This window comes from Aplidium turbinatum, chromosome 9 (genome assembly GCF_918807975.1).
Source record: "Aplidium turbinatum chromosome 9, kaAplTurb1.1, whole genome shotgun sequence".
NCBI lineage: Eukaryota > Metazoa > Chordata > Ascidiacea > Aplousobranchia > Polyclinidae > Aplidium > Aplidium turbinatum.
Window position 1 is genome coordinate 17,689,355 of NC_137480.1, and position 14,888 is coordinate 17,704,242.

The following is a 14,888-nucleotide window of genomic DNA, read 5'->3' on the forward strand; positions in this document are numbered from 1 at the left end:
ATTAAGAAAGTTATGAAGTCATATAAAGTCATATTTTCCTGGTTAGGTCATAAATCAGCTATTTAAGTAATATAGTCATATTTTTGAGATATAAAGTCATACCGTTGTATAGCCTACTTTAAATAAAAAATACCAATTTAAGCGGTGAAGCAATTAAGCACTAAGAAAGTAAGGCAATTTCTGATTGAACGAAGGCAAATTGTAGGATTAGCCTACATAACACTTACAGTCACAGACCTATATTTTATGAGGTCACACATTGAGGTCAACTTAATACTCAAAATGGAAAGTTGTACGTACACCATCAAAGAGACCCATGCTGATCTAAATGCCCTTGATTTCGGAAAAGATCCGCTTGAGCTCAAAAATTACATTAAGAAGCAATTGGACAAAAACGATGTGAAACAAATTATGGAGCTACAAAGACAAGACATTTCACCAGCGCTTTATGCAAAACTGCAGAAGTGTCAACCCACATCAGCGTCTGTGGAGCGCTCATTTTCGTTACTAAAGACATTTTTACGTCCAAATCGTAACAAGACTCTAACATTCCACACTACATGAAACTGTACTACAACAGTGGTTTAAAATAAAAATGGATGTGTATTACTGTTATGTTGCGTATGTTTTACTCTTTAGTTGCGTGAGTGACGTTGTTCGCATGTAAAAATAAACGATTTTCACATAAAGTCATATAAAGTCATATTTTCCAAAAAATAAAGTCATATTATTGATTTTTTAAGGTCATATAAAAATGGCCCTAGAGTTATTACTTTGTTTTTGTCATTGTGCAAATAACATTAGGAACTTTCCAAATCTATGGAAGGTGATAAAATGTCAACTATGTAGATGTTGAAATCAGGTGTGAAAAACATGATTTATGTTCTTGTTTTTGCAATTTAGTCAAAATTCAATATAAATGCAAAATCCTTCTGCTGAAATATTAAGTTCAAAGTTTTCAGTGTTCCATGCTTTTGTTATTATACTGTTTTATTATTAAACTGTAGGCTAAGTGAAGGGTTTAATTTTTTTGTTATGCCAGGGAACCAACCCTTTTATGAGATCATCTGGCAGTGTAGTTATCTAGGCTATATATTTAATAGAAGACAGCTTCTTCAGAAAACTTATTCATAACGTCCCCATGTTCTATGAAATTTAAACGTTGTTATTTTAGATAAACAAAACAAAGACTATTAATAACAACAGTATCATATATACTACAGTATTAATACTACAGTCACAGCAAAGTTACTGTGTTTACTGTTTATAGAAGTCCTGTCTTACCCTTAGCATAAGCTGCTAAAGTAAATTTAACTTGACATCTTTTTGTTTAATAAGCGAAAGTTTTATACTTTACTTCTGTGACAATTTTGTAACACGTATCCTTTTTCACAGGTCACGTCTTGTGTATTCATAGCGTTTGTGTAAGATATTGGATAGGATTGTATTTCAAAACAATCGGCAACTATAGCCCACATTCCTAATTCTTCTGGTTGTTAAAAGATGCTACATACTAGCTACAGCTACATAGTCAGTCATTTATTTTTGATTTGGATGTGAAACGAAACGCACATTAAAAAAAATGAAAACTTTGCAGTATGCATTGAATGAGAGAGTACGGAGACTGTAGGTGTGGGAGATCATTTAAACAGTCGTTTATACAAAAACAAGTATTGTGTTACATAAAAATAGCAAAATAAAACAATAAACAAGAAGAAACCAATATGTAAAGATATAAAGTTATCGCAGTTTTCTCTTTAAAGATGCGTATCTGGTATACATTTTATTTCAGTGTGACCATGCGGATTCAGAAAAAAGTAAATAACAATGGAGATATAATTAAATATAATATAATACAGACCAGTGGCGTAGCCAAGGGGGGGGTTTTGGGGATTACAACCCCCCCCCCCTTTGGCAGGTGTGTGACGTCACGATATTGAGAATGATGCTTTCAGTCTAAAAGAAATTGCTTATTAGCAACAAGAAAACATAGAGACTTAGCTTTATTTCCGAAAAATGCCGAAGAAAACATGATCTTATCCTTTTGCTATGCCACCAGACACCACTATTTTACAGGAATATTCGTAACTACATTTTTGTTGAAAATGCTCTCAGAATGCACCAAATTCAAAGTAATTTTTCAAAATTTTCTGGGGAGGCCCCCAGACCCCCCGCCGTTGGGTCATCAAAACCCCCCCCCTTTCAAAATTCCTGGCTACGCTACTGATACAGACAGAAATAATTTTATGGCGATTTAAATGCAATTATACTGTATTTTCACCAAAAACGTAGTGATAAAAATGCAAAAAAAATTGTTGTCAAAAGCAAATTAAGGAGAAAGGTTATAGTTGCAACAATTTGTATAAAACATTAAAGCTGCAGAAGTTGATGATACGAATTTTAGTACAAAAAATAAAAACGTTTGGCAGCACTACTTATAAAAATATAGTTAGGTAATTTGATGACAAAAATAACTAGCCTAATATATTCTAAGTTTGATACAGACGGTGACGTAGGATTCAAAGAACCTAATTGGCCTAACAGTTCGTATTTACATTGATTCAATGTCTGAATATTGAATAATATTCAATCGTTGGATTTACAGAAGGCGTCGTTGGATTTTCAAAAAATTGCCGAATACGGAACTCGCCGAATCGGACTAACCGAATCGGACTCGCCGAATAGTAGCAGATCCAAGTATGACAGACTGCACTGAAGTGATTGGCCTTTTCAGGCACTTTTCTCCATTAGCAGGGTGGTTTCTTTGGTGATCTGATTTTCCGCATTGTGGACAATTCTTGATGAAAGTATGTTTTGGTCAGGATGGTGTTGGATTCTTTACTTTCTGAATTACAGATTGGTACTGATTTTTGAAAATACATTTTTTGCTTGTTTTCATGGCATTTCATCTAACCTGCATAATTGAGTATTTTTATTTTTAAATTTAAATCCAGATCTCTTAACAAGACTTGTTGTAATTTGTTTGAAATAAAGAAAAAAACTTTGTCTCCAATTATGCTGTCTGACCATTCAGCTCCTGATCATGTTTATCCTTCAGCTTATTGTCTGAGTTCAGTAGTTAAGAACTTGTGTCAATATTGCAGTTTCCAAAATCCATAAATTTCCACGACTGAGTTCTGTTCAGGAAGGCAATATTCTTCAATCTTTTTTCAACACTAAGTGCGGTTTGTTCTTGTCATTTTCTTCATCAAAGTTCATTTGAAACAATGCTTCTACGAAAAGTGGTCCAATTGTATCTTGTAGCATGATGGCTGCTTTTGCTGTGTCTGCAGTTTTATCTCCACTTTCATTTAACCAAACTTCTAGACGCTGCCTCCATCGGGTCTGCTATTATTCGGTGAGTCCGATTCGGTGAGTCCGATTCGGTGAGTCTGATTCGGTGAGTTCCTAACCTCTAACCCCTAACTCCTAACCCCTAACCCTAAAACGGCAATGATAATTAGGCCACGGTACCCAATAATTAAAAAAAAAATTGAAAAAATCCCCCGTTAAGGGATCGGACTCACCGAATCGGACTCACCGAATCGGGCCATTCCGGCCTCCATCTACGCAAGCAGAAAATGGGATGGTGACCAGTGAAGGTGTCAGCATAGCTCGGATCTGATGCTTTAGGTTTAACTGGCAACATTACCACACATGGTATCAATGTGAACAATTAGCTCAGCATTAGGTTTAAGAGTTATACTGATTTCATTGTAGAATCAATGTTTTTAATGTGTGTTTTGTCATTTTCTTTGCAGTGTCTTAAGTTTTTGTGAAATTACTTTCTATAACAACTTTATTAGCTGACATGTCTGGTGGCGATATCTTAGTTGAAAAAAATGTGGTAAGTTTTTAAAGTACCTAGATATTTTTTTGGTTATAAAAGCAAGTTGTCAATGCACTGTTGTACTAGTTAATGGTCTAAACTATAAAACATTTGATGACAACCTATTTTAGGCCTACCTTTTGAACATTTTGTGTGAAAACATACATTATACTTCAAATCAGTAGCTTATAGTTTTAATAATGTAAAATTGGACTTTTCCATTTGATTGGATTCAACTTGAGCTGGCAACAAAATTCACTTTTCTTCTAAATTGAGACTTCTTCATTATTTCAGTCATCGCCATAACCAGAATGATGTCGAGTATAAAAAGAACTGGATTGAGTGGACAAGGAGGCAAAAAACCCAATTTTTATGATCACCTCAATGTGTCAGTGTTTTACCAACAATGCTAGTAGCTAAGATATGACCACATGTTATCAGGTATGAACATATGACATTTGAAGTGAGATTAAGTTCTGGTCCAATTGTTTTACAGAAACCTCGAGCGACCACTTCTCTCATTGTTGGAGTTGCCATGGCGGTGATTGGTGCATCTTTTCAGTATGGATACAACATAGCGGTCGTGAATGCTCCTGCTGATGTAAGTAGTCGCAGGAAGTTTCACAGCGTCTCAACACCTCACTGGATTGATCCATTCTTGGTCTATGCTTGATATTTAAATTTTCATCATGCCGTATAATTGTTGATTTTTTTTCAGGAAATAAAACAGTTTTACTTTCCTGTGCCACCGGAGATAAGCAACTGCACCGTTGTAAATGCAACAACAGTTATGACTGGCAATATCACATCGATGACCTATATGTTGGACAAGGAATGTGAGGCAGTAAGTAGAAGTCATTGCTATGCTTGTGTTTACTGTAAAACTCTTCTTTTTTTATGACTGAGTATTTCGTTGTCTAGAAACAAAGTTCTCACAAATCTTACCAAAGCAATATGTATGCCTTGGCTGTTTCTGCATTTGCCGCTGCCGGTATGGTGGGTTCTCTCCTCGTTGGCCCTGTTGTTGGCAAATTTGGCAGGTTAGTGCTAAAATATCCTGAACGACATTTTAAGAACGATTCTTTCTAATGCCATGTTGCACATGTGAACGTAACCAACTTATTTTCACGATCTCAATAAACAATTCATTCAATTTCTGTAAAAAAAAAACCTTTTATATATTTTGCATTTATGCATAAGCTCTGCAAAAATTCAATTACTCTTCAGACTCGGCGGTTTGATGATCAACAATATCGTATCCATTGTAGCTGCAGTATGTCTTGGAGCAGCGAAGCCTGCAGGAAGTTATGCTTTGATCGTCATTGGTCGTATTTTCATCGGCATCTTTGCAGGTACCTTGAAAGGTTTACTGTTTTTTTGGCATATCCATTTACTCGAAGTGTTTTACCAACATCCCCATTGAAAAGTTTCTGTATCCATCGCTTTGTATTTCAGTGATATCGGATTTCAAGCCAAAGGGAAGTTTACAATTTCAATTATTTAAAAGACAGGTGATTTGTAAAGCTACAGCAAGATATGACTTTAATGAAAGTTCTGAAAGTCACTTTAATTACTCAAGCATTCTATTTCTTATTGTCTTTCCACTGGTTGTCTAAATCAGCGTGGATTCCTAAAGTTGTTTTGTTATCTCAAATAAAGACAACTCCACTCGAAGGCCTCCTGGAAATAGGTTAAGAATGTTCGACCGCTATTGGTCGCCCGATATAAAACTATTTGGAGTATGTGCGCAAGACAAATTAAATTCTAAAGTACGCTTGACTGTTGACAGTATGTGTGACTTTGTGAGCCGTGTTGTACCACGCAATACATTAGCCCCATTATTCTGAGAGTAAAAAAAACGTGGCCTACTTTTTAGATTTTAAATTTTTTAATTCTATCAGATGATCAAAATACTTGCTTTCTTGCAACGTCTTTGTATCTTTTGAAGGTCCTAGTATATTTCAGTAATTTTGTGGCCAAGAATTTACAGTTGTTTGACACTCGAGTGTGTTGCTTCACTGGGTAGAACACGAAAGAAACCATATACCATGTCTTGTACGACTGAATACTGAAAAGCTTAAATGTTCATCAAAACTATTTACTATAGTTATAATGTTCATCTGACGAATACTGCAATTAAGAAAATATCTCACGTGACATTTAGCCTCAATTCAATGTCGCTTTCTCCCCGAGGAATGTCATCCTTGACCATCCCACGCCACGCCCAACTCTTATCGCAATGACCTAGTCTTGGTTCTTAAAATAACAGGAACCATGGTTTCATTAGAGGGTGACTTCATGCTTATCCTACACACACACACACACACACACAAACTGACACAGCTTAGAATGATCAGCGATCCCGATAGTGAGCAGTCTTAAAGTAGCTGGCGATGCCACGTCCACACAAAGATTACCACAATACCACGTCAACGCTGCTGTATCTCCCCAGCCAGCAAAGTCCTTTTTGCCATTACTTGTCTTAAAGGAAAAAGACCATTTCGAAACGAGATGGCACACATCCTTTACTACAGTAGAATTTTTTTAAATTTTATGAATTGGTTTGATTCTTCCAAATTGTGGCAGCTTTGGAAAGCACGTTTTGAAAAAACCGGTCAAACCAGCACGAGTTGTGTGATCGTCCAATCAGATTGCTGTCAAACGCTTCCCGCGTAACACGATAACTGAATGGCATGACTCATCCTACTATTGTACAGACCCTAATCACACAATCTGTCTATTTTGCATTGATTTAACGTCCGCAGACGTTGAATGATTGTAAAAAGAACTGATTCCATCAGTTACGATTTCTACTGGAGGTTTCGTGAAATACTCACTACTCAGCTTAGTAAAATATATTAGATGGCGATGAAACTGCATTCATTCATTTAAAAACGTATTGGTTTATAACGAGGGCGTTCCTGTTTCATTTTCTTTATTCACGATTTGGTCGGTAGGCTATGTGCTTTTGTGCTGCTGGATAAACCCCAATTTGTTGAGGAAATGAAATACAAAGCCTAGCTTCACGCTCGCGTAGTTTTGACTAAAACTACCACAATAGCTATCAATGGTTCTACTATTTGAAAAACCCACTCCATGTCTCTTATGGAATTTTGTTGACGATTGCAGGGCTTGCGACAGGGGTCGTTCCCATGTATATTGGCGAGATATCACCCAAAGAATGGCGTGGGGCGATTGGCGTACTCAATCAACTTTTAATTACGATCGGCATTCTTGTGGCACAAGTAAGACGACGACTCTTGTATGACATGTCCTGACTAGCGCTGTTAACAACTATTAGAAATATGATATGTTTGTTTTTCGTATTTGTTTTGTAGAAAAATGTTTTGATATACAAAGTACGTAAGCTATTGATTATTTATTTTTGAAAAAGGTATTTGGTCTTGGCGGAATTATGGGAACCGATGCTTTATGGCCTTTCTTGTTCGCTTTTACGTGTATCCCGTCACTCTTGTCACTGATAAGCTTCCCATTCATGCCCAAGAGCCCAAGGTTTTTACTCATCGACCAAAGCAAAGAGGATGAAGCCAGAAACAGTGAGTTGATAGACCTTACATGTTGTTCAAACTGACGTTTTGCACAATTTTTGCACAGTGGCAGTGATCACCTGAAAGTGAACATGGACTTTTAGGAAAGTGATGCCATGGTTTTCTAAAACGATCCAAGTATTGATTAATATTATAACTTGCGTTTTTGACACCGTCGCCTTACGTATCATAGTCCCATATATTTATCGGCGCGCATATCACAGCACCAGATACTGATGTGCGAACCCTGCCATCGCTGTCCTGGAGTCTCCCAGACGCCTCTTGTTTGCCTGTCTGGTTTCTCTTGGTGATTGGAATGAAAGTATTGCTGTCTGCCACGGGAACGTACGGCTACGGGCCACCCAGGATTACATTTATATTTACCTGGCTCTCCTAACGATCCGTCCATGGAAATAAAAAGCGTTTTCGAGATGCATTATATCTTTCCTTTCGGGGTCCATACTTTGATGTGTAGATTGGATGCTTTAAAATTTTTTCATCCTTGATTTTGACATGAACAGCCCTTGTGAAGCTCCGAGGAACCGATGACGTCATTACCGAAATGGACGAAATGCGAACCGAAGCTGCTGAGCAGGCCTCTGCCGGTCAGATGACGATTCCTCAACTCTTCCGTGATCGCACGATCCGCTGGCAACTCATCATTGTTCTCCTCATGATGGTTGCTCAGCAGTTGTCTGGAATTAATGCTGTAAGTGGCTTCCCATGGTTTAACTTTGGAGGTTCATTTTCTATAACAGGCGATGCCAAAGTACCCTTGCTTTTGTTTTACAGATTTGTTTAGAGTTTTAAGCGTTTAGATTTAGAATGCTTGAGCATTAGTAGGGCTAGCATGAGATTTAGAAGGATGCTTATTGCTTAGTTTCTTTATTGAATAAGCACCATATGGTGATTAATGCCTCTATGCTTGTATTGTGAGGAAGTATTGGAGGGTTGCCAGATTGAAATCTCAAAATTTACCAAACATATTTAAAGTTTCACGCATTGACTGGACAAAACTTTGAGGCTTGGTTTATTTAATATACTTCTACTAACTTTTAATGATTTTGTTTGAAAGGGATTATTGACTTGCAACAAATCCTGCACAAGTTGATTTGTTTTGAAACTTAAAATACGGTATTCCAGATTAAAATTCCTGAAAAGCTTTTTTGAAGCAATACTGCAGTGTTAGAAACATTTTCCGAAGATAGGTAGGGCAACCTTTTATGCTACACACTTCCAAAAATGACCCAGTGTGTGGCTTAAAATATTAAAATGGCAACCTTGTCTGGAGCTCGTAATGTATCACCGACCATATCTATTCGCTGCTCAGATAATGATAAACTGCTTCCTTCCTTTTTGCTCGTGCGAAAGAAAAAAAGGAAAACAGACCCTTCATGTGTATGAGCGCGTTGGTAGTAGCATTGCTTCGACTCGTGGAAATGCATTATGTTTATTAATCCATTTGTCATGCTGTAAGACCACGCTGTGATTTCTCGATTATTCTTCTTAGCGATCACGCATTGCTCACACATTCGCAATTGATAGCAAACAACATGTTTAGGAAAACTGTTATTTCTTTTTAAACTTGATGACGCTCAAATTCTTACATTTCCATCAGCATTGGGAGACAGGTTATTCAAAGAAATGTCTAGCCACTAACCAGGAATGTCGTTCAATGAATGTGTAACGCAAAACATTGGTCACGTCAGAGTCCTATTTCAACAAACCCATTCTAAGTGGGCCCTTGTAGATTCTAAAATAATGTACCATACCGTGGGAGCTTTGATATGGTGTTTGAGAATTCAGGAAATTCTACTTCCTGGATTATGTTAAAATGTTTGATAAGGTTTATATTGCTTTTCGGTTTCAAGTTATTGGCTTGCAGACATTGTCATTGACTATAAGTGCTTTGGGTGTGAGATGTTGAGCTTTGGATAGTCCTTATGTTGCGGCGTGCACAATTCTGTGTTTGACTTTACACGCGTCGTGCAGAATGCGGGAAAATGCAAAGCAATTTCCATAATTTTATGCTTTTCAATGTGAGATTTCCTAAAACAACTTGTTGTTCCGGCTCATTGTTGTGTTGGTTCTAATGCCTTGTCATGTTTGATGGTCATGAAACCGCTGAGCCGTCATTCAAGAAAAGCTGAAAGTCCGGTTTGATTTGGTGATATGATCTTTCTACTACGCCGGCTTGCTACATAATATTTAACGTTCTCCAGACAGTTAATGGCTTTGACCGCAAGCCGCAGCCCAAGGGCATCCAGAGAGATAGCAGTTTGCGTTTCGTTCATATACAAAGCTATTTTTTTACTCTTGCCGCATCATCAAAACTTGTCTTGCAACACTACTTTGTTATAGTTAATACGATGCGGTGTAATGCTGATAGTTCGGTAAAATAAAAAAATGTGCGGTCGTTGTTTCGGCTTTACTGTTTTGTCTCTTCTACTAAGTGCTTGTCGCTTCGTTGTTGTAGTCTGTGGCAACATAGAGAAAATTAAACTTCACACATTTGTGATTATGTTATGGTGTTCGCTGTTGCATTGAAATTTACGGGTATTCAGCTGATTTTTTACATGCGGCAACTTTTGCGTCCAATCATTTCTTTTTTAGTTATACTTGCAATGTTCATCTAATCAATAAGAAAGGAAATGCAGAAACACATAAATTTCTTATTGTTTTCCTAACGTTTCACGCACCATGATTGCGCAATGCGCATCCTTAGAGCGAGTAACGCACAAAATAAACTTTTCAAAATATCTGTTGTTATAGTGGAAAGAGAAAGCACGCTGAAAACACATTTAAAATAGTGGGCAAGAGATGCAAATGTCTTTCTTCACTACCCGTACTGTGGTATGTTTCTCGAAAATTTATTTTGTAAGTTATTCGACCCGAGGACACGCATTGTCGTAGTGCGCGAAACGTCAGTGAAGCTATGAAATTGTGTGTTTCTGCTTTTAGTTTCATATGAACAGTTCAACTATAGTTAGAAAACTAAAACAGTTCTGATGAACGTTCAAACTTTTCCGTATTCACTCATTTCTGTTTGCAGATAGTTTTTTATGCAACGCATTATAACGTCCACTTTATATTGTAAATACTGTACTTTATGCTTTGGCAGGATTGTTCTTGTGGTGCTGCCATGTGCAAATCAAACTACGCGCATTACCACCCGTTTTCTATCTTTTCCGAGAAAACACAGTTTAGCTTTTTGAAAGTTTAATGTACAGTACATGTTTGTAGAACATTTTTCAAAAATGCTATCAAACAAAGTATGCATTCGTAGGCGTTCAACCCCTGCAATACTGGGAACAAGAGGCGATAAATCGTATAGCCTATAGAGATTGACTTGACTGTTAATCACGTCTGCATGTGTCAAGAACGTGGTGGTGCGCTCTGGACTGGGAGCGTTTGGATGCTGTCTGTTAGCTCTTTTGCGCCATATTACTGTTGACCGAGCACCAGCAAGTTTTAACGCTCGAAATCAAAAATCGAATTCTAAACAAACTATTTATGCAATTGGGTATTGATAATGGAATGAACAAAATAATTTGTACCAATTTTCAACGGGTGTGACACTCAGTATAGTGCACACATAAAGCAACAGACAATACAGACGCATTAGTCGAGCAGGTAATGATGCTTACGATGTTTCCTAGGTCTTTTTCTACTCCAACGTGATCTTCGAAAAGGCTGGAATCCCACCAGGCAACCCCCAGGATCTTGCTTCTGTTGCAGTTGGCACCGTTAACGTTCTAATGACGATTATTTCGGTAAGGTTTGTTACATATTTAATGGGCAATATTTAATGGGCAATATTCAATGGGCAGTATTCAATGGGCAGTATTCAAGTAAACCTGTTTTTACCGTGTGAGGTAAATAAAAGAGTTGTGCAATTATATTTTTTGAATCGCTTAATTTTTTTAGTGGATACTTTTTCAAGATTATTCTAACATCTCCCACATGACTTAATCAGGTAATAATTACATCTCATCTGAAAGTCAAGTCCCCGCATATATGTTTCATAGTTTCAAGTGATGTGTGGGGCAGAAAACACTCAGGAATTTGATGTAACTTTTGGGCAATAGCAAGAATCGGCACTTGGCAGGAAACATCTACAATGAGGCGCCGTGGGACATGCTGTTTGTAGACGACGCTGTGCTGTGTGCAAGAAAGAAGAAAAGGCGGGACAATGACTGGGCTCGAGAGCACCGATGGAGAAAATAAGCAGAAAAAAAAATCTCAAAACTCCAGATGTCAACGGAAGATAATGACGAAAAAATGAGACAGAAAGACGATTACAGGGAGAGGTAGTGAAACCAGCGAGAATTCAAATACCTTGGTTCGACAGTCCATGAGGAGGTGACAAGATGCCAGGCGGGATGGGGAGCATTGAAGAAAAGAACAGGAGTCATGTATGCCAGAAAAGCTGTAAGGAAACACTTGTAAAGCCATGGTGAAACTGGCAACGTTGTATGGTATGGAGGCGATAGCCATCTCACATGAAGGGATAATGCAAGCGTTCGAAATAAAAATGCTCCGGTGGTCTCTGTGGTTGATAAGCAGTACCGAGTAAGAAATTAATTTGTCAGAAAGTGACTGCACGTCGGAGAGCGAAGCACCTTTGACGATTGAAACTTGGGAAATAAAAAGCGAAGATGATAGAGAGACTGTGGAAGAACACCTTGGAGCAGTAGGAGAAAGAAGAGGATGTTGTTAACAGAATGATATGGGGGACTGCAATCCGCACCGAAGACCCCATTTGAAGCGGAAATAAAGCCCCAAAGAAAGTGTACTACAACATGTAGCCTACCTTGCTAACTGATGGTGTGAATAATCTTCAAGATGTCATCCGCAGGTTGGAATCATCGAGAGAGTAGGAAGAAAGGCTCTGATGGTGTGGGGATTCGGGATGATGATCTTTTGGTGTTTGGCGCTTACCGTCATACTCAATCTTCTCATAGCGGTGAGTTCATGAGTGATTTTTTCTAAATTAACAACAGAACCGTTTTCACGACTGAACTTAGCAAAAGTTCTCTTATTTACGTCGTTTCATGTCACCTGACGTTGATGAAGACGTAAAAAGAATAACTTTCGGGAATAGGCGTACTGCATGGATAACATTCGGACACGTCATTGCTAATATCAAGTCATATCAGAGACGATTTTGTTTTCAGTTCCAAGACCAGGGTTGGATTTCGTACACCAGCATCGGATGTGTAATCGGGTACATAGTCGGGTTTGCTATTGGACCAGGTGAGCCCAGTTGATGCATTGTATGCCAGCGTAGCTGCTTGTGAAACTTTTTCAATGTATTTGTAGTAATTTTCTGATCACACAGATTTCCATCCATCCTGCTTGTTCAAAGCCGCTGGTTTTGTCATCTAACATGTTGAATTGTTCATACCAAAGTTGCAAATTTGTGAATCTTTGACGTCAGCAAAAAACAATGAAAAAATGACAAGAGCAGAAAAAATATTAATGTTTTTTTTTTAAGAGAAGAATTCAAATGCTTTAATTTTTAATACTTTGTTTCACAGGACCTATTCCATGGCTGATCACTGCTGAGTTGTTCCGCCAGTCCGCTCGGCCTCCTGCGTTTATGGTTGGTTGCCTGGTCAATTGGACTTGCAATTTCATAGTCGGAATAAGTTTTCCCGCCGTCGCTGTGAGTTGCTAGAACAATAATTTGCATGTTTGGTGGGGTTGATGTTTTTTTTCTAAATTAACTTGGATGATGAGGCCAAAGGTCTAGCTCAACACTCTAGTAGCTTTCCAGTGAAGTTCGGGAAACGCCGCCAACCGACAGTGGTAATAGGATGACTCTCGGCTTAAACGGAAAAAATAAATATTTTTTGTAACTCTCTTTGTGAATAAAATTATGAACATTAAACTTACAGCATATAGGTTTGAACAGGTTTTGAATCAATGTGTAGTTGTTTACCCATGAATGGATGAACTTATTTGTTATTATACATTTTAGTTTTACTTACGGTCTGACTCAAATTCATCTCCAGAATAGAAGTTTGCAAAATGTGCCAAATCATGTGTTCCATTGGGTCATTTTTAAAAATAATGTTCATTGGCAGAAATCACTTAACTTCTTCTTTTTTAGGATCTAACCGGGCCATATGTGTTCATTGGATTTATGTTTGTTTGCGTATTTATAACCATCTTCCTTGGATGTCTTCTACCGGAGACTAAAGGAAAGACTTTCCAAGAAATCAACGATTTGTTTGCAAAATTGTAAGTTGAACAGTTCGTGATGTAGGCTACTGTAAAATGCCCGCCCCGATAGCTCAGTTGGTTAAGCGCTTGACTTTGTTCATGCAGAAACCGTACGATTAAGCAGCGCTGGTTAAGTGCGTCAGCAATTCAAAGTCTCTACAAGAGTCTACAAGTATGCGAAACTGTCAGGATTAAGCTTTCAAAGAAGCTTTCTCAGTCCGAGAATAAAGATTCATACAATGAAAATGTGATTAGTTTATACATCTTGCATTGTAAAAGTCTTCATGATTAATTATTTAGTGGTCAGTGTGCAAGGTTATTTTTTTTTGGCATTTCCTTGCAGAGCATTTACGGTAACTGTGTGTTGTGTTCTCGCAGAAACAAAGTTACGCAGAGCTTTGGAGTGGAGAGCGGCAATTCACAGAAGATTCCTTTGCGTGAAATGAACGGACCAAGCGACACGCAAGCTTAGAAGTAAAGAACAGGTGCTATCAACTTGGTTTGCAGAAAACACAGAATTGCCCAGACATATACTGTATACAGAGGACATCACGCAAGGGCATTTTTAACGTAATTAAGAAAGGTACTAGCTTTGTTTTATCGAAATTTTTCACTAGTTACACAGTTTTATGCATTTTTATTGTTGAAAATCAACCTTTTTATTGGCCAACAACGTCAGTCGGTGCTATTGCGGTGCTTTTTTACAAAACGTAAATTAATTATATGTAATTAAGAAAGGTACTAGCTTTTGTTTTATTGAAATTTTCAACTAGTTACACAGTTTTATGCATTTTTATTGTCGAAAATCTATCTTTTTATTAGCCAATAACGTCAGTGGTGCTTGGATAGCTTTTTTTACCTCAAACAAAACCCGATTTAACAGTTTATTTACACAAGTTTTTCAAAACCATTTATCGAAGTTTAATACGTTTGCCAACTTATTTTGTTTACCTGTTTTCGTGACTCGAGTAACGGTGCATGTTAAATTTGTTATCATCTGTTTTTGTTTGAAAGTACAGTGGCATGATGTGTTGTATGCTTTGTTTCTTCACTTGTCAGCCTCTACAAACCAGAGCTTAAACCGTACCATGATTTAACGTAGTGAGAAAGAATTGATCGGCTGGTCTAGTCAAGATTTGGCGATTTTTGATCCAATACAATGTAAACTGATGGCGCGGCGGATAAGGCGCTCGCTTTCCAATCTTTCGACTCCTGGCCTTAGTTGGTTGTTGAAAAACACCTCTACCTAGGGTGTCACAAGGTGGTTTTAATTGCTGAAGGAA

General features: G+C 37.7%; 1 protein-coding gene across 1 annotated transcript; it reads left to right on the forward strand.

Annotated features, from left to right (window-relative positions):
• Positions 1 to 3,759: 3,759 nt before the first annotated feature.
• On the forward strand, positions 3,760 to 14,641 carry LOC145777099 (solute carrier family 2, facilitated glucose transporter member 5-like). Its single transcript, XM_082588388.1, has 14 exons — positions 3,760 to 3,847; positions 4,326 to 4,430; positions 4,548 to 4,673; positions 4,751 to 4,869; positions 5,057 to 5,181; positions 6,959 to 7,074; positions 7,224 to 7,386; positions 7,899 to 8,086; positions 11,037 to 11,150; positions 12,236 to 12,343; positions 12,555 to 12,633; positions 12,918 to 13,045; positions 13,493 to 13,623; positions 13,984 to 14,641. The coding sequence occupies exons 1-14, from the start codon at positions 3,812 to 3,814 to the stop codon at positions 14,075 to 14,077; spliced, it is 1,632 nt and encodes a 543-aa protein (XP_082444514.1). The 5' UTR covers positions 3,760 to 3,811; the 3' UTR covers positions 14,078 to 14,641.
• The last annotated feature ends 247 nt before the right edge of the window (positions 14,642 to 14,888 follow it).

Bases quoted from the DNA above. Each gene is read 5' to 3' on its own strand.
- LOC145777099 (XM_082588388.1), top strand. From the start codon at position 3,812: ATGTCTGGTGGCGATATCTTAGTTGAAAAAAATGTG. The intron at 3,848-4,325 runs GTAAGTTTTTAA...ATTGTTTTACAG, and splicing joins TCTTAGTTGAAAAAAATGTG to AAACCTCGAGCGACCACTTC. The intron at 12,634-12,917 runs GTGAGCCCAGTT...TTTGTTTCACAG, and splicing joins CGGGTTTGCTATTGGACCAG to GACCTATTCCATGGCTGATC.